We start from the raw sequence: 21,962 nt of genomic DNA on the forward strand, positions 1-21,962 counted from the left end.
AAATGCATCATCATGCACCTAAAGTCATTAGAAAGTGGCTAGAGATGAGCGATGTCCCTTTGACGTGAAGACTGACGAAGCTCTGAGTATTAGAAAGATGGGAGTGTTCTAAAATTAGTACACTGAGGGATGGAGATGAATCGCTGGCTGCAACACCACCCGGCAGTTTGAGGTGTGGATGAAACAACAGTGAGCTTCCAAATCAAGGGAGTATTTTTTAGCAGGTGATCAAAACAAAGAGTAGGAATTAGTTGCAGATGAGGAGACAGCAATTTGAGAGCTGCAACACCGGAGCCATTTTCAGGACAATACTTTCAGCAAAATGTGACATTTCTGCTCATTTGCAGTACCACTGACTCATATTTTTAGTCCTTTGAAACGTCCTTTTAAACACAAAATGACCTCGCAGTGTAGATCAGTAGGTAACATCATTCCTCTAAACAACAATTTTAGAACTGTGTGCTTCGTATCAGCAGCAACCAACAAACAGATTGAAAAAGTTTGAGTTTGCACCAGAGGCTCCAGTTAACTCCTGCCTTAGGACTCTGCCTGTCAAAGCTGAAACATCTTGGAAAAGAGAGGGAGAGATCCTGACTTAACTGAGGAAAACTCCCCAATTCCTCGACCAAAGCGAGTATCTTCATGGTTTATCCAGACTTGTCATCACTCAGAGGTGGGAGGGATACTGGACGACAACCCACAACGCGACCATCATTCCTGATGCAGAGAGAAATGACACGAAGAGAAATGTAATAGAGGTAATTTGTCAACATTGAAAGATGGTTTTCTTTCTGAAAAAGAGGATGCACTGCTCCGAGATTGCACACAGGGACACCAAAACAAAGAACAAGATTTATGGTCAGTGAAATGTCAGCAATTTGGTGACCATGGGGACAGCAACACAACCAAACAAACAGGAAAAAACAGACTTCTGTTGAAATATTGGCCAAAGAAGCTCATAGAACTTGAGAGTTCTACCCCCACATTCATGCCTCAGGATTTAAGACAACCAGTCAGCTTTTTATTTGATTTCATGGGACTTGAAACTTCCAAATATGGAAGTCCCATTAAAATTGAGGTTTAAGACATTTTAGAGAGCTTTTAACATTTCTAAACTAAAGACTGAGAACACTTCCCAGCCTTTCATTACTATAATTAGGTAAAAACCATTAGAGTAGAAAAAAAAAAAGCAGAACCAATCTAAAATCTTCAGGGTGGTCTGTCATACTTAAAGGGTGGCACCTCAGTTGTGCTTGTCAACACTGCTATTTGAGAAACATGCATTGTAAGATTGTAAGACTTTTCAAAAGTCACAATGTGATTAGGCTTCTTTCCAGAAATCTCTTATTATGCGCTATTGTGAGACACACAACTTGATTGAATGGTTTATGTCAAACCAAATGCCGCGCTGCATACGTTGGAGGCGCTGCTAGCCAGTCAAAATGAGAACAGAAAGCAAACTCACACAAGACAAATTTGATTGCCACCCACACGTATATCCTTCTGGCCAGTCCGTCACAGATGAAAGTTTGTCCATAAAATCAATGGAATTTGACCGTGAATTTTTGAACATGATATTGCCCAACAAAAAATTGCTGTAATCCCAGAAAACAGCTGAACTCTCCTTTACTGTGTTTTCTGCCTCACATGTGCTGTTACGAGTCTTAGCCTGGCGGCAGCAAGGCAGATAATGAGGTAAGAATACACACTGCATAAAAGACCTGTGTTGAATTAGGAAGTTTGATGTTTTGGACACAATCAGGGAAGATAGTATGAGAAAAGATTTACAAACATATGGGGAATGAGAGATTATTTTCAGCAGTCATGCACTCAATCCTCTTCTTGCACAGAACTTCTGCAGCATCAAGAGGACAGGCCTGTGGATGAATCACTGCAGTGAGACGTCCTAGAAACGTTCACATGTCATCTCTAGAATGTTTACGTAAACATTAGCTTTCATGCAGAAGACAGCATTTTTAAATCAAAATTGAATATCATCCTGACGGATCAGTAAAAACTATATAAGTACTGTAATTTTCAGACTATAAGCTGCTACTTTTTTCACGCGCTTTGACCACTGTGGTTTAAACAGTAATGCGGCTAATTTATGAATTTCGTGCCGCCAGAACATTTAGCCTCGTCACATTGGACCAGTGAAAATTTTGAGGCCGTTCAGTGCCGACACTGAAGAAGACAACTTTTGGCCGGTGCGGCTTATACTCAGGTGCGCTCAATAGTCTGGAAATTATGGTATCTACAGGGAAACACTGGTTTCACTAAAAGACAATGGTTTTGAATGAATTTGAAAACAATATATACAATTTTATTCTTGCCTGGTGTGGATCAGCATGCTGCTCTCCATACCTGAACATCAATGGTTTTTAGCTGAATCTAACAAGCATTAGCAGCAGTCGTTGTTGTAGATGGAGCCTTATAACTGTCCTGAGACAACCAAGAGATAATACAGGGTCCCGACAATGTAATATTCCAACGAGATGTGTTTGACCAAATTTTAGACCAAATCATTGTGTTTCCCTGTTCTTAACCAAGTTGTTTTGTTGTTGAAGTTGAACAACCAACTGCTTGGAAGCAGATATAACAAAACACTGCCATCCTCTTGTGAACAGCAACCTAATACAGGAGGATTAGGAAGATGACGAGAAATTCTTGATTACTGATCTGCTGGCTGTGACTACAATTTAATTTAGACTTTGCATGGAAATATTTTTAGGAATACAGCTTCCTCCTAACTGCGCGTAATGTTTTCCGGTATGAAACCATATGAATCATTTAATGAGAGTGTATTCGTTACCGTCACAATACCTTTATTGTGTTTAATTGTTCCAGGAAGCCACATCGGTGGGAGGGAGAGCCGGCATGCACCGACGCTGATCATAAAATACCAAGGTCGAATTTATTTGCTCCTTCCTGGGTAATGACCTGTGTCACGACTCTCTTATTAAGGCATGTTAAGTTGAAATTCTCCTGAGGGTTTTTATATGATATGTGAGAACGTTGTAAAAAGGTTTTGATCTAATTAAAAACATGTCTCTATTCATGGACCAAGAGTAATGGTGAACACACTATCGCTTGTCTCTTGTGGTTATAAGATGTTTATTGTGTTCTTGTTTAGAAAAGCTGGCAGCAAGGGGGTTTTATGACCTCATTTACGTTTATCCGGGGGCATAAATGTTCCAGTCTGAGTCAAAGTTAAATTGATTTTCTTGTTCAAATTTGAAAAAAAATAAAAAAGACAACTTACTTCTCCATGCTTTAAAATCACACATTTATAAGGATGGAAGTCTTTTGAAAATGAACACAAATAACCTAAGATCCAGTAAGTTCTATGAAATTTGGAATGGCACAGCTGTAGACAAACCATCACGGTATTCTTTTCAAATGAAATACTGTATTTCCATTGTTGAATTCTGCTTAAAAAGCAGGGGACTCAAGTGATTGCCAATATAGGAAAGGACAGGAAGTAATATTTTTAATCCTGTGATATGTTGAATTTCATTCAAATTGTTCAGATAGCCTTGCCAATCTTATTATGGCTGTTAGTATTACTGTACAGAGTGTATTTCTAATTAGAAAAAATTTGCAGATTAATGAACAGGTCATTATTTACCATATACAACATTTTACATCTAAATAATAATGACCAGCCGAATAGAAATTTTTCAGAAAAAGAAAAAATAAATTGACATGTTATTAGTATGGCTAATGGCAACATCAACAAAACATTGCCGTTGTGATCATAAAAATAATTCAGTTTATTTTTCTTTTAATTTTTTTTTTAACTTTTTAATCTTTAATTTTACTAATTTTAAGGTATATTAATGTTGTGTTGTTTTGTTGCTGTTGTTGATATAGTACTTTGATGACTTAATTAATATGTTCTCATCTGCATTCTGCCATTCATGGAGTTTAAATAATTTCAGTTATTTCCACCATCTCAACATGAGATGAAATGTAAACAATTCAGTTTGTATACAGTTAAACCAGTAGATGTTCTCTTCACATTTCTATGTATCAGTTTTAATACAGAATAACACAATATATAAAACAGATATGGGAGGATGCTTACTTACACTTGGTTTTTCCTTAAGCTATAAACACGCATATGTTTATGTATATATCCCATTTGCAATCTGTAGCACTATAAAACCACTGGGTAAAGCAATGAAAAGTTTTTTTCGCACCAGCAACTACACTTAAACATTCCTTGTCATTCATGGTGGCGGCAGAGTCGGTTGCATGGTGACGAAGGTGAAGTTGTACTTGTCTGGAAGACCCTGATGAAGCGTGAGGTTGAAAGATTCCCATGAGAAGGGTTGTAGCCCTCCCTGTGTTGTGGGGCCGCTTATTGCCTCCGTGACCTGCTGGAGAGCCATGTGGTAGTCTGTCACCTGCGCCATGAAACAGAGGGGATTACGGAGGGAAGGAGGTAGCGAGATGATACAGACATTAACAATGACTAAACCACTTTGGGCATTTGCGTGGTGCCATGTGGGTCCTTGTACTGTCCCTGATTTTTTTCATAATGCATCTCCTGTTCGCTACTGTAATGTCTTGTGTTGCGTGATGATTGCTATGAAACGTATTTTGAAAAGATAACTCTGGCGTGACACGTTTTTCTCCCTGTTTGTCATGTAATCCTTCACTCAATGAATTTTTCTCAACGCTGGTCTGTTCCCTCAGTCTCCTCAGCCAATCAGCTCTCCGGATACATTCATGTTAGTCACTTCTGTCTGGTTGCATGATTCACTGGTCCTCGCTTTATACTGCAATGACCTATTTTTATGGTTAGGAAGTCATTTCTTTGAATTTGGCATGCTCATGTGCTTTAAAGTTTTAATGAGAAGACCAAGTTGAAAACCGAAATCAAATGGGTCAAAGCTGTGATAATCATGGGCAAAAAATTAATTAAATCATTTTTTTTTTTTACTAATAATCAATCAGCAATATCTGCACATTATGAATGAAAATAGTTTTACCAACACTCCAAGTGACTGAACCGACTTGAAGGGGGGTTATTGTAACATTTCACAACCAGGAGCAAAATGTTCTGGTTTTTCAAACCTCACACGAATGCACCACGAGTTCTCTCTTTTATTCTATCTTTGTCAGACTCTCTCTGTTGTTTAGCTATTTAGTTTGTATCCAATTTTCTTTTCTGTTTTGCTCGAATTAAAACCCTGAATATTCTATGTCCTTAGCTGTTTCTGGAAAGAAAAGAAAATGCAGCTCAAGATGTTCCGACTTGGTTGTTTCCCAGCAGTTGGACTGAGCCGCCTTTATCAACCAAGAGTTACTGGAGAAGACGCTGATGAAAACCCCAGAGCAACAAAATTACGATCATGTCTCAGCAATGGATATTCCAGTCGACACAAAGATAACTCTCCACATGATTTCATTCAAGACAAGGTCAGTCAAAGACTTAAACCTACATAATTCACGAGTGATCTTTTCTGCAGGTCCAGGTTACTTTGTAGTAAAATCCAAAAATGACTGTCTGGATTAAAAAAAATAATAATAATCATGCTTCTATTACCTTAGTGTCGTAGCAACCTCCAGGCCGTGGTCTCCTTGGTCTCAGGTCATTACGACAGCAGATGGTTTTACATGGATGGCCCTTGGCGTATGGATCTCTCTTGTAGTCTGAAAGACACGTGTAGCTCACATAGCCTGACCTGCACAAGACAAGCACCTACTTTGGTTTGTCTGTCAGATCACTTAAACAATTGGCTTTACTCTGAGGAAAAGACATAAAATCACTGGCTCTGCACGGATACAAATATGCAGTTATTGGTTTAAAGAGAATCCTTTGTGCAAAAGAATGCAGGACTCATAGTTGCACCTACTGTTGTATCTCATGATACGTTTAAGGGAGCTGAGGTCAAAAACTTTGGCTTGGTCCCTGCGGAGGATTTTGGCCCGTGGGCAGAGGTCGTAGGAGAAATCTTCTCCGTGTCTGTGCCACATCACTCCATATCCGCTCAAGCTGTAGACTTCCATGTGAAACGGTATGTTGTAAGACGGCCAATACCCTAAGAAACATACAAATCTAAAGGTAATGTGTGGTTATGATTGCCCTGCTTAATTTTGAAAAGGCCTTGAGAACACACACATATATGAGTTTTTCGCTTCTTACCACTTCGCAACGCTTGCGTCTGGTCAGAGTGCACCACCTTGCCTGGGATCTGCTCCACAATGGTCAGAGCACCGTTCCTGATGCTGCGCCCCAGAGAAACTCTGCTCAAGTCCACCACCATGTACTGGCTGTTATATGTTCCTGAAATAAACACAGGAGACAGTCATGTTTAATGTCTAACAAACACATAGCCAATCAGATAATTACTGGAGGTCAACCACTTGTTCAACAGCGAGTGGCAAAAAAATTGTGTGATTGGACGACGAAGAGTATTCAGTATTGCCTCTGATTTGCTTTTGCACATGTGTGATCGTGAACAACATTGCTTGACATGCATCACCTGCAAGGATTGGTTTTCCAGACAGGCATTCATTGAATGTTGGCGTATAATCACTCTTGTAAGTACAAACCAAACAAACATGTGTTTTCACAGAAAGGTTAATTTCATATTTATATCACCCCTTTGGATGGTTCAGAATGTAGTTTTCCAGAATACAGTTTTCCATTTCTTTGCTATGAATGGAAATAAATAGTGGAAAAGGTAAATGCGGCTCTTATTAACTGCCTTTAGCTCAACATAACCATGTACAGGGAAGGTGAGATGGGAGAGTCCACAGGGTATTGAAAGCTGTCAGTCAGGAGAACACTCTGTCCTCCCACAGCAGCAGGATAAGAAAGATCAATGCAGCCGGCCAATTAAAAAACCCAGGCATCTCATCATGACGAAGAAGGTCGAGGAGTCTCTATGGTGTCCATTAATTTTTGCATGCTGGGGTTTTATTCCCAGATTATGTTAAATTAGTCAATTCTATAAAAAAATGTGTCTTCTCATCTTCGCTTACCTTTCTGTCTTGTTGAGTTTTTTTTTTTTTGCTAAATGGGAAAGCTACATTTTTAGACAACCATTGTTAATGTAAAAAGTAATATATATATCTGATATGACAAAACATTTCTCCCCAAAACCAATGAGCAGCAGTAAGTCGTTCCCAGGCACACATATAAGGAGCTGTAGACAATCTTATTCTGAAGAGGGAGGGACATTTAAACACACCATTGTTTATCTAATAAACACTTCCATGAATTGTTTTTAAGATCGGCAAGACTAATACGACAGTGATGACCAAAGTAAACCTGTCCGAGTTTAAACAAATCCATCTCTTCCTCATTTCAAGCTCCGCCCTTTTTCCAAATCTACCTTTTTTTTACAGTCAGTGGTTGTAAACCCAGATGGTGTGATGCCAACCTGATGGCATCAGAAAGGAGAAAATACACCCTCTCGATCCTGCACGTTCTGAATCAGCTCCACAGGATCTGACCTGAGTTATATTTGGAGAAGATGTGTGCCCACTCCTCGCCATTGTGTGCCAGATTGTTGGCCAGGCGGACTCTTTGCCAGGCCAGCAGGCTGTGAGGGCTCAGGTTGGAGAAGAGGGAGGTGTTGAAGACACTGATGGAGGTCTGAGTCATCAGCAGGTGGCTCCCAAGTAGGTAGAAGTCATCCAGAGACATCAGGAAGCCTGCAGGATGCAGAGACAGGGGGAATAGGTGGTCGCCTTAACCCAGAGGTGTCGAACTCATTTTGGTCCAGGGGCCACATACGGCCTAATTTGATGTCAAGTGGGCCAGACCGGTAAAATCATAGCGTAATTACCTAGAAGTAACACTAAGTCCAAATTTTCTGTTGTTTTAGCATAAAGGAGAATAGGTAACTTATAAACACCCTTTATATGTAATGAACTGTTCCTTTAAAAAAAACATGATGGACGAATAAGAAGTGGCCCACTCAATGTCCACTTTTCTCTTTTTTGACAACATCTTGCTGGTGAGGGTGTCGGGCCAACAGAAAAGCAGGTACATTTCTAACAATAAGACAAAATGCTATTCACAGACCCTGAAGCTGCATTGCTGCCATCTGCTGAAAGTTATGAGTCAAATAGTGTTGTGCCATGTTGCTAACACTGACTATAACAGTGCGGTCCTAGCAGATAATATAGGAACTGCAGTTTTATTTTAAAAAGTAGGTCATGATTTTTATGTATTTTTTCAAATTGTGGATTTATTTCATGGGCCGGGATTGACCCCCTGGCGGGCCGGTACTGGCCCATGGGCCATACATTTGACACCCTGCCTCAACCTGAATTGGAAATAGTAAGACTTCTGCCATTGTTATTTCTTTCAAATTTAACTCCCAACAGCAGTGTTATAACTATTTACCAGGATTTTGTTATGTTATGTTATATTAGAGGTTTCTTGTTGCAGTCGGAATCAAAAAGGTAGAACAATATGTCCACACTCTATGTGGGGATGTGTTATTCTGCTGACCTGCATTCTGTGATTAATGTTTTAGTCAGAGAAAAAAAACAGTCTGGAAATGCTGCAGAGATAACTTGACTCCTCCAATGGCAGGGGCATATTTCCCCCCTCATTTTAATATTGTGATGTTTTTTTTCTCAACATGATAAAATAGCCCTTTGAAACCAGTTTTGTTCTGATTGCACTTAGATTGCAGCCTGTAAGAGGATTTCCTGTGACCTTGGTCACAGTAAATCCTTGTGGACAAAATTACCCATCCACCTCTGACTTGACGGTAACAGACTGGGGGGTTTGTGTTTGGGTATACACACACCACGCAGGACGGTTCATTATCATAGCCTGAGCTGCTTCCAATTACTTTCAAGAGAGAATGTTCATTGTGGATTTAGGTTAAGTCCTGGCGGACAGTGTTTAGATTGTCTAAGATGAAATGGATTAAGTACAGGCAGTTCCACTCAGTTCAGGGTTTTCCCAAGCAGGTTATGCTTGATTTCACATTTTTTTGGAAACTTAGTACTGTTGATAATTCTGGCAAAAGAAAGTTATGATTCTCTCAAGTATTTTACAGGCATATTCTAGGTTATTCTTCTGTGCAGCACTCTAAAATGTTATTCTTAATAAGACTGCACAGGTACGTGTGTATGTGGGTGTGTTTGTGTGTGTGTACCAGGGTAGCTGCTGAATGACATCTTCCCCGTCGCAGTGTGTTTGTCAGTTACCCTGAAGTCCCAATGTTTATAAATGCGCATCGTAGCTGCATAATGATACCAGCTGGAGTGGCCCAGCAGCAGGTTCTCAAAGCCAGGCAACACCTGAGATGCAGACAAGAGGGTGATTTGAGGTTAGAGGTTTTATTTTTTTTTTTCTCAGTACAAAGGGCACATGACCTGTTATTGAAATGAGCCCTTGATCCATGATTGTTACAGTTATATGAAAACATAGCGCTTTGAACATTGAGCATTATGGAGTTAAAATCCCAGTTCCATATCATGAGTTACCAGTGAATGATTGCTGAGGGGATCAGAAGGATGCCTCCATCAAAAGTCATCAAATAAAACAGAAGTTGTATGTTGTGCATCCCCCATGTTGTGAGGCAATGATGTGTAATGATGCAAAAATGGAATAAGGAAATACCATCTTTAATACACTTTTGCCTCTGTGAGCTGGAATGCTTCAGAGACCTCCTTAAATCTCATTGAAACACCTTCCAATGAGGAAGCAGAACCGGGGGACTGGAGCGAACACACGTATTTCCAGGGCTGAAGTTGCTAAAGGAGTCAAAAAGCTCTTCAGTTGCGGGGCCCCGGAGGTGGATGGATGGATGGATGAATACACTTTTGGCATCTTTTCAGTTTTTGCTTTTGAGAAAAATAATTTGGTACTTGTTCCCTGGATTCTACATGTAAGAAACTGTGTAAAAAAAAAAAAGAGGCATTGCTGTTCATACCCAAGTGTATTTCTCTTTGCAACAGAATTGATAGTATACAGTTATTATATTCATATTGGCTCAGCAAGGAATTGGCAAGATGACCCTTTTTGACGATTTCCTTTAATTGGGCCATTGGACTATCCCGGTATGGTGGATGGAGGACAGGCCTGTTCTGCTGTTGTGTTGCTTTCACTATCCAGTGCCCACTCGCATTGTATTCACAGGCTTGTGACCCATCTGTCATGTTACCGATTTCATACTTGGCCTATTCCCTCAGGGGGCTGTGTGGCCTCTCCAGCCTGAGAGAATCCCCTCCCTATCCATCACTGTTCAGAATTTTTTTTCATTGAATTAAAAAAAAGGTTTTTAATCCCAAGCTTGGTAGGAACAGTAATTGAGGGACAGGTAGTTAAGATGATTAATGACTGCAACATGCAGTAGATTGATCTTACTTCTTGTTTTTTGGGTGACATATATCAGCACTTATTAATGTCACACAATCTGCAATCTGTTGCCTTGGTGTTTCCTCTGACTCCAATATCAACACGGAAAAAGGCCTTTTATTTTATATCTTGGAATTTAACTATCTGAAAGCTAGACATTCGTGTGAATATCAAAGAGCAGACAAGGTATCATTTCTGTTAATGTGACAAACATAAAATGAGGCAAGGCGCCTTCATTTGCACTTTGTTTTTGTAGAGTGAATGGCAAAGCTGAAAGGGAAATCTTCTCCCTCTTTGTGGCCTTTCACACTCATTTACACATCAACAGCAGGAAACACCAAGCACAAGGATCCACAATGAGAGCAATTATTCCTTCCAAGAGGTTTCCCAGATGCTCACTCACAGCCTTAGCCAAATGAGCTCGCTCTAACCTTTATAAGAGCAGTGCAGAGGCCCATTCCTGGCATCCTGGAAGCCCTGTTCCCTGTGGAGGAGTTGGAGCGAGGTGTCAGAGCCGGGACAAGGTCCAGGAGGTCACCAACACCATTCAGAACCTGGACCTCGAACGCTGATAGAGGCTGGACAGGAAGGAATGTTATGGGTGGAGGTGAATGAAATGATGGTGTGACAACTCTCTCGCCATCTCTGCAACACACACTTTCACACCTCTCTGTGTTTGCTCTTGGCCCACTGTGCAGCTCCAGCATGGAGTCCATCCAGCTGGGCCAGGATCAATCCCAAATGTTTCCACAAGGGGTCGCTGTTTTTCCTCAGTTTGGTCTGTTCCCTGGCCCACTGGTTCTGCTTACTGTAAAAAGATGTTATTTTGGTCAGGAATTAATTAATTGTGTTTGTTGGCTTTTCAGTTCCTGTTCTAGTTGATAGAATGCAATTAACTGCAAACTGGATCAATGCAAACTGTCAATTAGGATCAATTGTTTTAATTTATATTATTGACTAACATTGGAATCGGTGAGAGATGAAACAGATTCATGGAGCTGACAATACAGTATGTTAGAAATCTAAAATATGAATACATTTTCAAATATATTTGTATAAAAAAAGAAAAAAATAGTAAAGATAAAAAAACAACCTCAGCCCCAACAGTTTTTCTAGTAATCTAGATAAAGTCCCAGTTACTGTCTGAATGTTAATCCATAAAACATATGCACAGAGTAAGACTGCACCTTAAAAACCTTTTCAAGGGATTGACAACTTTTTCATCCGTTATCAGCTGTGGGTACATGTTGGCGTAATGACTGAACATCTGTCTGCAAGAGAGACAACAACAGAACTAAGTCACTTATATCAGAGTTCCTGTCAATTATTAAATGGCAAAAGGAAATGCATGGCCTTCATAAAGAGATATTAATATAATAGTGTGTGATATATGCAGATAGATTTAATCAGATGTTTGTCTATTGGCTATCTGTTAAAAATTGAATGAATGAAAAAAACAAGATTGAATGTAGCCAAACTGCAAGATAAATCAACATTCAAAAAAAGGAGTGATTTCCTTACTAAATAGAAGTTTATCACTATTTGTGAGCGTTAATTGGTAAGACATATTTAACCGGTCAATAGTTTTGAATAATTATATTTGATAAAGCTTATTTTAATAATTTATAATTTAGACTTGATTCCACATGATTTCTCGAAGCAAAACTGATGTTATAATGTTATTCATTAAAATTTCCAGTTTGTATGAATCTATCAGGAATTTTCTTTATTCTGGTCAAAATATTGTCTTTAGTTAACAGTAACTTTCATTTTGAGTTCCATTTGAATGATAAATGTTGTTGATTCCATGAATCATACTCTAAACTACAAGCTGTAACAATAACATAATAACTTCAAAATCAAGAATTCATCCTTATAATTAAAATAAAATAAAAAGGAGCATAGACCAATTGAAAGAATAGCCTCTGACTATCATAATTTCTTCTTTTCTACATAAACAAGCCCTCACTGAAACATGATTTAAGCTTCTCACTCAGCAGTGAGATAGCCTTCAAGGTAGCCAGCCAGGAAGAAGGTAATCTCATCTTCTTGCGTTATCTCTCCATAACCAGCACGGATCTCCAAGATGCCCCATCCGGAGAGGAGAAGTGTGTCATTGAAGTATCCATAGGCTCCCCCCTCTGTATCCTTCACTGCTTCCCTCAGGATTACACTTTTCTGGGCAGCATCCCAGTACACAGTGGCCTCCTGAAAGTCTACCATTATAAGAGGATGGACAGGGTAACAGGGTCGAGGTTGAATAACACACATTATATAAGTTATGTTATACAGGAATCACGACGGTGATACCAACAGTTTATAAAACATTTTTTTGCAGTTCTTATTTCACTTTCACTTTGACTTATTTCACTCATTAGATTAAATATTGACATTCAGAAAGTGATTTCCTGCTGTAGAATAAAATGAGTGGAGATACATATTGAAAGTATTTTGTAATATAAAGAAACAGAATTGATGATTCATATAATCCTACAAATAATTTTAAGACACATCAAGAGTATTAAATGTTTATAGATTAATAATAATAACAATAATAATAATAATTGTATTGTTGACTCATACGGTACTTGAATGCTCTATTACCAAGCAGATGTTCAATTCTAGATAAAATACAGGTAATGAAATCAGATCATATTTCCATATGAACATACAGGCTCTTTTTAGGACCTGCAATATTCGGACAACTCACAACGTTACTCACGGTAAGAATGCACTTCTGCAGACCAAATACTCAGTAACAGGCACCGTTTAACCAACTCCATTATCAGCTGATAACTTCCTATAGGAGAAAATGACGAAATAAACAATGACAAAAGAAATAATAGAGAACGATCGACTTATTCAGTGCTGAATTCCGGCTGCTTCTACTGCGAAACTAGTTTTTAAGAAACACCATGGTTTAAGCAGAGTCCGATATAAGAATACGGAAAAACACAACCACCCCAGATGGGACTCGAACCCACAATCCCTGGCTTAGGAGGCCAGTGCCTTATCCATTAGGCCACTGGGGCACGTATATGACTAAACGTCGAACAAAAAAGATTTTAATGCAACCAATTCGTACGCTGCTACGACTCTCTAATTGAATGACATCTTCTACAATCACTACCGAAATATTATTGTTGATAAGGAAACTTCTGTAATTACATACTTCGTTTATTAGTGCGCAAACACGCTAAATATACAATACTTGCCGGTAGTTCAATGGAGGCGTGTCACCATGGCGACGCTATATTGGGTGACTCCATTATCCCTGACAGGGGTACACATGTTTTCTCTGAATGCATCACATGATTATTGGTCTATCATCGATGGTGCGTGAATTGGATATTCGACGCAATTCAAGTATTTACCGGTAAATCATGATATAGTTTCCAAATTCTCAAGATGTATTTGATGTGTAGCGATGGAATGTTGAAAGAGTGACCTACGTAGGAAAAAAGGTGGAACTTTCTCACTGGCGACGTGAAAAGCGTCGCTTTACTGAAAGAGATCTTCATTTCACTTTTAAGGCCTTAAAACTAATAGTCTGCGTGGAGTTAAATGTTTTTTTACTTTTTTTTTCACTGATATAACAACTACCAACCCACGAAACAACGAACAGCTTGAATGACATGTCAGGCGTGACTGCTACCCGCAACGGCTGTGGGTAAGCTACCTAGCATTAGCTTGACTGTAATATTAACGATAAACACTGAAGTTACTGTGATTACGTTTTCTATCTCTTGTTACTACAACTATATAAGTTTTTGTTTAGGATCTGAGAAGGCAATTAAATATGCCCTTGCTTGGAAACGCATTCAGTCCAAAGAAGACCCCTCCTCCAAATGTTCAACCTTAGGTGAGTTATTGCTGTTACCCACCACCTAAATCTATCAAATGCCACTAAAGACTGAGGAATCATGTTTTGATGCCTCTGAACGGGGGCTTATTTATAAGAGAGTATGCCGTCACATCACAAGGTTTAATTCTGGTTTTATTCTGCAAACATAAACACTGGGATGACGTCACTTTTTCCTTCTCATCTCCTCCAGCTGGACCGTTAAATGAGGGAAATTGAGTTTGGCATCGAGTAGGGGACTCCAGTAATCAACACTGGAGGGCAGACCTGGAAATTTGAAGATGGACTGAACATCAGGTTAAAAAAACATGATTCCACATTGCTGCTACCATGGCTGAATGCAGACAAGTGATGACAACTGAACTGTTTTCCTGATCTTGTGTTTTGTGGTATCATTACCTAGAATCTGATTGGATTGTGTCCAAGGGAGAAATGTGGAGACTTAAAAAAGAAAGTAAAAACTAGAGAACTAGTTGCTAAAACTGAAAAATGAACTTTTCTCTGACATGGTGAACATGTTGTCTGATTATAGAATTGCATTATACTTCTACAAATAATCACAAATTATTTTTGTCGTCTCATTCAGTTTACTAACAAAGCTGTTCTTTTTTCTCTTCTAGTTGAAAGAAAAACTATAGTATCACCTGATGGAGACGGAATTAGATGAGATAAAGACTCAACCTTGACATGCATAATGTAACACTGACCACTGTCTTGTATGAATTGTTCTCAAAGATTATAACTGTTTTGTTGTGGGAATTCTATTCTTACTGGGTGTCTACAAGTACTAAGATTTGACTTTGTGAAGTCTTTCTGATCACAAACATTTAACCTAATTCAATTTTTCCATCTCTCAATACCTCTTTCTCTAATGTAGTGCATATTCTACCATTTTATAAATCTTGAAACATGTAAATTTGTGTTTATGATATCAATTGTCAAAACACACACTAACGTACTAAAGTACACTAATATACTGAAGTACAATAACTATGTTCCACCATAAAGCCTACCTCTGCATGGGACAGTTTATATGCTACTTCAAACTTGACTGAAATGGTGGAATTAAAAAAAAAAAATAAAAAAAAAAGATAATTTCTGTTAATATCAATTTGAGATTTGGTTAAATGACCTTGAAAAGACCTACAAAATTTAAATATAGGTATATGATGCTTGTAGACGCCATTCTGCAATATTTAGCTTTTATTGGTTTCATAGGTGCTTCTTTGAAATAATTATTAGTGAAACAAATGAAAATGAGCATATTTTTCCGCATCTCCAACCTTAGCTTTGGAAGCAGTGGTTTAGATCTTATTTTCAAGTTCTTTGTGTAAATATTGTTTCCTAATTACTGAGATTAAAGGTGAAGTGTTTTTGGGTTTTGTCGTGATTTTTTCCAGTTCATACATTTTAGATTGTCACTTCTATCAGAAGGAAGATTTATTTGAGTGTTACAACAGAAGGGAAAGCATAAACACAAATAAAACTTGCTGAAACAAAGTATGAGTTTAGGACTGGAATAAGAAGACTATATTTGTATACCATCTGAAGGAACACAGTTATAAAAGGCCTTACACTGGGATACACAATAAATTCATGCATACAGATCAACCCTTTGGAATAGACACAAAATTGAGGCTTGTCTCTTTCAAACTGAATATCTGGGGTGTGAGGCTCACGACATTTGTGGCAGATCAGCTACATGGTCATTTGTAATGAATATTTCCCGTAAAGTGAGCGGTATTCCAAACACTGAGTAATGTTATGACGTTTTGGAATTTGAGAATGCCATCCTTAATTGAGCGTTTCTGGCCATGAGATATACCGCCTTTTGAGATCTGGGATCTGTACACAATTTGTGAGTGTCGACGTCAGTCAAACAATCTCTACAGTGATTGGTTAACTCTTTCTTTTGACTGCGCAGTCGCAGATTGACGTGTGAATGACGCATGTGATGTTCGTGCTGCAGTGTCGACAGCGGGAGACCGGCCGCTAGGAACGGCTTTTTATGTAGCCTTTTTTCCCAGTACTTTTAACTGCCGAGTGTACAGCTATATAATACTTCTGCGACGTATTTGTGGAAATTAGTGGTATACACCTAACATCCGAAAATGCCCCGAGGCGGTAAGTTTCGCTCTTAAAAATGATCACAAATCTTAGTTTGCCAAGCTAATCTTAGCAAGCTAATGTTAGCTGCGGGCTCATGATACTGTTGAACTTTCACATGTTTAGCTTTTAGCATGCTAACCGGTGGGCACCGGCTCACTTTAGCAGCGTCAGTATTAAGTGTATCTCATTTTAGGCAGTTGGCAGTTTTGTGTTGCCTTTCACAAATGGTCCTTGTAATTTTTTGTTGTATAATTGAGTGGTTCCAGCCCGTGGGTTTTGCTTCGTATGTGTCACCTGCCGTTACACCAGGTATAGGGGTCTTGCTCTGAGTGAACAGCATGTGCTAAACACGAAGTTTAAAAAAAATCAACTCACGTTTTTTCGTTCGTCGCTGATAAGAGTTGAAGTGGAATCACAGTCACATCAAGAACTCCAGTTTCTATGATTTCAACGTAATGCTATGACCCAAAGTGACAAAAATACCCCGACAAAGGAAGGGGAAAACGAGTCAGACAGTCCTTAAAATTTATGCTGACCTCAGAAATCAATGCCATGTCAATCCAGGTCTTTAAGAGAAAAGTTGGTCAAACTTTATACAAGCACTGTGACCAAAAATGTGAAGGTTCTGGTATTTAATTGATGTGAGACTGAATAGACTGAATTACAACCACTATATGTTTGTATCTTATTGTTGAGTCCCTTCACCAATTAGGTAATTGGAAAGTCCAGTATGAGGGGTGAAGCTAGATATACAGAAATTCATTTTTAAATTGGATTTGATTGGTAACCTGCAGGATTTCATGTGATGATTTGTTTCAGTAGTAAATCCTATTAATGTTCTGAGATAGGAAAAGCTACAAAGCCATTGTGCTTTCAACAGGTTTAATTTCACAGGGGAAAAGTAGTCTGTTATTCAAAATCATATTTGAAAAAAAAAAACATGAATATTGTCACTAAAGAAAAATGCAATATGTGTATGTGTACATTGGATGATGCTGGGAAGACTCACTGAAGATATGGGACAGATTTTGTAGCAAAATCCTCCTCACTATCTAAATTCTGAACTCCATCATACTATAATACATTTCCATGATATGATAGTCATATAAATGACCTTTTTTTTTTTATCTTGGCATTTGTGATTTCCTATTAACATATTTTTGTTACAGGGAAAAAGGGCCACAAGGGCCGAGGAAAGCAATTCAGCAACCCAGAGGAGATAGACAGACAGATGAAAGCGCAGAGAGAGATGGTGAGTAGAACGCCATTGTAACCTTTATAGATCAAAATTCCAAAGGCCTAGGAAATAATGCAATGGATCAGATTCTTGCACTTGATTTTTTATATATTCATGCGTTTACGATTATATCATACAGTTAGGTATCAGTTGTTATTGGCACTAGTTCTTCTTGCTGACAATCTTTTCATTCACACAGGAGGCAAACGCTGGCGCAGAGAAAGGCAGCTCTTCAGATTCTGATGAGGGTGGCAGCAGTGATGATGACAATGATGTGAGTTTATGTTTCTTTTTTTCCTCTCTTGAAAACAATGATACTCCTACCATTTGCGGATTGCTTGCCTGCAAAATTATTTGAATTTTTTTTTCTTCTTTTATTTTATTTTGGTCCCTCTATGGGCTCTTTTTCCCCATACCAAGAGATCATGGAAACGGTGCTGTGTCCCAACCGTTTGGTTTCTATAGGATTTTGGTGACCGATATCTAAAAAGGTTACGGATACATTTCTGCACCTCTTCTTTACTAATTTGGGTCTGTCATAGTGTAATCTTATCAAAGGTTTTGGCTGTCATGAATGAGTGCTCGTGCCGATAGCTAGTAGAGATACATTTCTTATTAATCCCACTGCAGGGAAATTGTAAATTGTGTTTACAAAGCAGAAACCCATCTTCAAGGGAAAGTTTTGAGGGCAAACTGATAGTCAGGTGAATATATCACTCTTTAAGAAATTAAAACCTTTAATGATTATTACTGGTTATATAACAGTCCTCATAAATGCAGTCTCCCTCAGTAACAAAGGAGTCTTGTGAAATGAATAGCATTTTATCAGTAATATCTGTACTATTCTGAATATGATAGGTCAGAATATCTGAAAAGACCTGCTGTTATTGTAACTGGTTGCTAGAACCATCATTGTGTGTCACTAATGTTCAAATATATTCTATTTGTGTACACAGTCCAGGAAAAGGAGTGGAGTGGAAGGTCTTATAGAAATCGAGAATCCCAATCGTATTTCTCAGAAGGCCAAAAAAGTGACTGACATAGATGTCAACGCTCCCAGAGAGCTGTCTCGCAGAGAGAGGTGGGTGTTTCGTGAGTGCTGCTGTTTTGTTTTCTTGTCTGGCCTTTAAATTAATGTAACACATTCAACCCTCCAAGAAAAGAGAAAATGTTTTTTTCTCCTGTGATTTCATCCATTGATATGGAATATATTGCATAACTCTGTTATTATCAATATGTAATGTTCTCCACATATGGTGGTGGTGGTGGGGGGGTCTAATTTGTTATTCTAGAACTAATGTTCTTTTTATTTTTATTCAAGACTCAATGATAAGTCAGTAATGTACTTACAATGTTGCAAAGCAGGTCAGGATGTTGAGGGTTAAAGTTAAATCAAATTCTAGATCTATAGATTTGGCTTTTCATACTAAATGGTAGTACTGTGCTCCTTTCTGTCAGGGAGGAGATTGAGAAGCAGAAAGCAAAGGAGCGCTACATGAAGCTCCACCTCGAGGGGAAAACTGAGCAGGCCAGAGCCGATCTGGCCAGACTTGCCATCATCAAGAAACAGAGGGAGGATGCTGCAAAGAAGAGAGAAGAACTCAGGAAAGGTGAATAAATGGCCCCAGAAAAATTCGGTCGGGCATCAAGTTGGTTTACCCGGAGACAGAGGAGTCTGCTGCTGACAGCTGAGATTCATGATTTAGAATCCAGAATATAACCTTATGCTTCCCTCGACTTTCTGTTATTGACTTAAGTGTATGTTAAGTGAAAAAGTCACATGCAAGTCCCCTGGAGAATCTCTTTGTTTGAATCCTATATCTCAGTGTGCTGTTGGCATGTTTTTCTGTCCCTGTGAGATTGAAAAGCCCTTTCGTTTCATTATGCACAAGTTAACAGTGTCTCCAGCATTATAACGAGTACTGTAATAATTAATTTTAATTCTTCTGGCAGGTTTCAAAATCAGTCACGTTATAGTTATGATGAAGTGATTTTTGTTAATACTAAGTATTTCTGAAAAAAGGTTTCAATCATTTCTTTATTTGTATTTGGCTCCTCGATTATAACCTTTTTTTCCCAGCCGTGTCTTTTTCCAATGGTTAAGAAACAAATTTATTGGTGAGAATAAAAAAAAAAAAGATAAAAAAATTGAATTTTTATTTTCTTTTAAACAGCTAAAATTTAAAAGAAACAGTTCTGGTTGACAGTTATCCAAATCAAGCTGTAGACTGAAACTGTTGCACTGTAAAAGAGAAAAGAAAAAAAAAACTCACCAGTCAGTCATTGACTTATTCATTTTTTTTTTTTTAACCACTATTTTGAGATTGTTTCTCGATTTGCTATAAATTTAAAAAACCCTCTGTGAATTACTCTGTTTAATTTTCTACCAGAAAAAGAAGCTGAAGAGGCCAAAGCGAAGCGCTAGACCTTCATCTGACAGTCTCAACATGCACTTCAGTCTCAGAGGGATGGAGAGAGACAAGAAAGGCTATGTGGAGGAGAACGGGGAGGGAACCAGTATAAGTGGCATCAGATCAGGGGTGGTCCTGTGCTCTTGTCCCTCATTTTCAACCAGAGGGGTGTGGGTCTTTCATGATGGTGTGGTCCGGATGGGGAAAAAACGGGTGACGCAAAGTGAGATGAAGAGAAATGCAACATTTGGGATGCCTCTGATTTGGAAACATGAGACAATCGCAGGTTTTCCAAGTGCTCCAGACTCTTTACTCTAACCCAATCCACCAGGGTTTTAAACCTAAAGCTGCTGAAGTCATTTCATTCCTTTCGATTCATACATTCAGAAATAGTTTACATACTGACTGGACTGGTATTCATGCATGAGGAGTTCTTCACTTTCCCTTCCATCTACCCTTTTTTGTGGGAAAGCCATGGAATAAAAATCAGAGAAAACACTTGAAAGAATAAACTATACAAAGTGTACCAAGTTGAGAATTTTGTTCTGGATAGAAAATATCATTTTGCCCCCATTTAACACTTCATTTATGTAGTTCTGGAGATATGTTGCATAAAATTGGTATGTTTGAAATCCTCCCAGAGTGTCAAAAATGTAAGTTATTTACCCCCAAATGTCATTGATTCCTTTTGATCCTCAGGATAGAAACTCTTGCCCCCGCCCCTTCCTTTTTTTTTTTTTTTTTGGCAACTCAAATGTATTTTAAATATGTTTTATGATCATTTTGCAAGATTGCCTAGAACAAGCTTTTTTTAATTTCTTTTAAATAATTTGTATGGGTATCATATCTGGAAGGCCTTTTCTTAAACAGCCTGGTCCCTCTTCTGGTGGTTCCACCGCTGTTCTAAAGGGCAGCTCATGTCTTTTTGTTGCCTTTTCAAGTCCGCTGTTACCTGCGAAAAACATTATTTCACACATTATTTGCTCATGTTCAGCTGGTAATGTTGTAATTAGGCTTTGAGGGGTCAACTGTTTTGCATCCTTGTGTTAATCCATTACAAAAATTAGATCCATCATCAAAACTCCTGTCTGAGTCGGTTAATTAACTGCAGTTGAAATCATGAATCCCACTGTACACGATTATGTCAAGGGTGAGGTTTTTTTTTTTTTTAATGGAGGCAGATTATTTGTTTTTCTGCACTTGTGTACCTGGATTTTGACAAACCCCACAACCCGAGGAGAACTGCATTCCCCACTACATGGAATTCAACTTTGAGACCACGAAGCATGTGAAAGTCAGCCGGTGCAAAAACAAAATCTTAAAATTCACATCATGTTTTGAAAGTCATTTTTAAAAATAAAGTCATTCAAAGGTAAATGTGTGGGTTCTTTTTCACATTTTTAATTTTTACTTTTTTTCATTTTATTTTCTTTTTTTAACCCCATCCACCCAACCTGAACAGCTGGAATCCAGGATTCACCATCTTGACCATGGACGGGTGTGGTTTTCCCCCGAGAAAGTCAAGCCCTGGCTGCAGTTACAGGTATGTAGTTCCCCACGTGTCTTGATCCAAAATTTTTATTTCTTCTTGCAGCCGAGTGTGTTTTCTTTTTTGGCAGTAGGATATTTTGTCACACAGACAAGTTTCTCAGCTCACAAACACACTGGGATTACAAATAGTTGAAAAATGTGAGGAGTAAAATGTATTTTTAACATAAACCATAGTGTAAAAGTCACATTTGATGCCCTGTGTTTTTGATTCACTTGTTTTCTTGAGATTTTGTCCAATTTCCAAATGTTAAATTTTTGAATGAGGTTGATGCAACTGATGTCCTGATATTAATGGCAATTGCTTTCTCCTGTGACACACTGAAAAAAAACGGAAATGGAGGGTTGTTCAACTTTCAAATATGTTGTCCGCATATACAACACAATTTATCTATATCTTTCCTCCAAACACGTCATTCATGTTGAGTGGTGGATGTCAAGTTAACAAGTCTCAGT

General features: G+C 38.5%; 2 protein-coding genes, 2 long non-coding RNA genes and 1 other non-coding gene across 6 annotated transcripts; 3 read left to right on the top strand and 2 right to left on the bottom strand.

Annotated features, from left to right (window-relative positions):
* The first annotated feature begins 2,896 nt into the window (after positions 1-2,896).
* Positions 2,897-12,478, top strand: LOC147214787 (uncharacterized). Its single transcript, XR_015104305.1, has 3 exons — positions 2,897-2,932; positions 5,279-5,427; positions 12,412-12,478. It is a non-coding gene; the product is annotated as an uncharacterized LOC147214787 (long non-coding RNA).
* Positions 3,280-13,136, bottom strand: plbd1b (phospholipase B domain containing 1b). Its single transcript, XM_086140703.1, has 11 exons — positions 13,062-13,136; positions 12,333-12,555; positions 11,527-11,610; positions 11,006-11,147; positions 10,771-10,917; positions 9,135-9,279; positions 7,471-7,671; positions 6,155-6,295; positions 5,865-6,050; positions 5,555-5,661; positions 3,280-4,409 (listed from the first exon to the last, which is right to left on the bottom strand). The coding sequence occupies exons 1-11, from the start codon at positions 13,120-13,122 to the stop codon at positions 4,233-4,235; spliced, it is 1,614 nt and encodes a 537-aa protein (XP_085996829.1). The 5' UTR covers positions 13,123-13,136; the 3' UTR covers positions 3,280-4,232.
* Positions 13,137-13,298: 162 nt separating this feature from the next.
* trnar-ccu (transfer RNA arginine (anticodon CCU)) lies at positions 13,299-13,371 on the bottom strand. The gene has a single exon. It is a non-coding gene; the product is annotated as a tRNA-Arg (tRNA).
* A 307-nt stretch (positions 13,372-13,678) lies between these two features.
* LOC147214790 (uncharacterized) lies at positions 13,679-15,578 on the top strand. Of its 2 annotated transcripts, none has more exons than XR_015104317.1 (4): positions 13,679-14,009; positions 14,107-14,201; positions 14,395-14,498; positions 14,822-15,578. It is a non-coding gene; the product is annotated as an uncharacterized LOC147214790 (long non-coding RNA). The 2 variants fall into 2 exon arrangements; XR_015104316.1 differs by having other exon boundaries at positions 13,684-14,009; positions 14,118-14,201.
* A 545-nt stretch (positions 15,579-16,123) lies between these two features.
* pdap1a (pdgfa associated protein 1a) lies at positions 16,124-21,335 on the top strand. Its single transcript, XM_086140648.1, has 6 exons — positions 16,124-16,325; positions 17,480-17,562; positions 17,747-17,821; positions 18,504-18,628; positions 19,006-19,157; positions 19,938-21,335. The coding sequence occupies exons 1-6, from the start codon at positions 16,313-16,315 to the stop codon at positions 19,970-19,972; spliced, it is 483 nt and encodes a 160-aa protein (XP_085996774.1). The 5' UTR covers positions 16,124-16,312; the 3' UTR covers positions 19,973-21,335.
* Positions 21,336-21,962: the final 627 nt, after the last annotated feature.

This window comes from Fistularia commersonii, chromosome 33 (assembly GCF_037954325.1).
Source record: "Fistularia commersonii isolate RoL2024-O1a breed Wild chromosome 33, RoL_Fcom_v1.0, whole genome shotgun sequence".
In the NCBI taxonomy this organism is placed as follows: Eukaryota; Metazoa; Chordata; class Actinopteri; order Syngnathiformes; family Fistulariidae; genus Fistularia; species Fistularia commersonii.

Coding starts and splice junctions, on each gene's coding strand:
- plbd1b (XM_086140703.1), bottom strand. CDS start 13,122: ATGGAGTTGGTTAAACGGTGCCTGTTACTGAGTATTTGGTCTGCAGAA. Junction 12,556..13,061: donor TGCAGAAGTGCATTCTTACC/GTGAGTAACGTT, acceptor TTATAATGGTAG/ACTTTCAGGAGGCCACTGTG. Junction 7,672..9,134: donor GTCATTCAGCAGCTACCCTG/GTACACACACAC, acceptor TGCATCCTGCAG/GCTTCCTGATGTCTCTGGAT.
- pdap1a (XM_086140648.1), top strand. Junction 18,629..19,005: donor GAGCTGTCTCGCAGAGAGAG/GTGGGTGTTTCG, acceptor CCTTTCTGTCAG/GGAGGAGATTGAGAAGCAGA. Junction 19,158..19,937: donor GAGAGAAGAACTCAGGAAAG/GTGAATAAATGG, acceptor ATTTTCTACCAG/AAAAAGAAGCTGAAGAGGCC.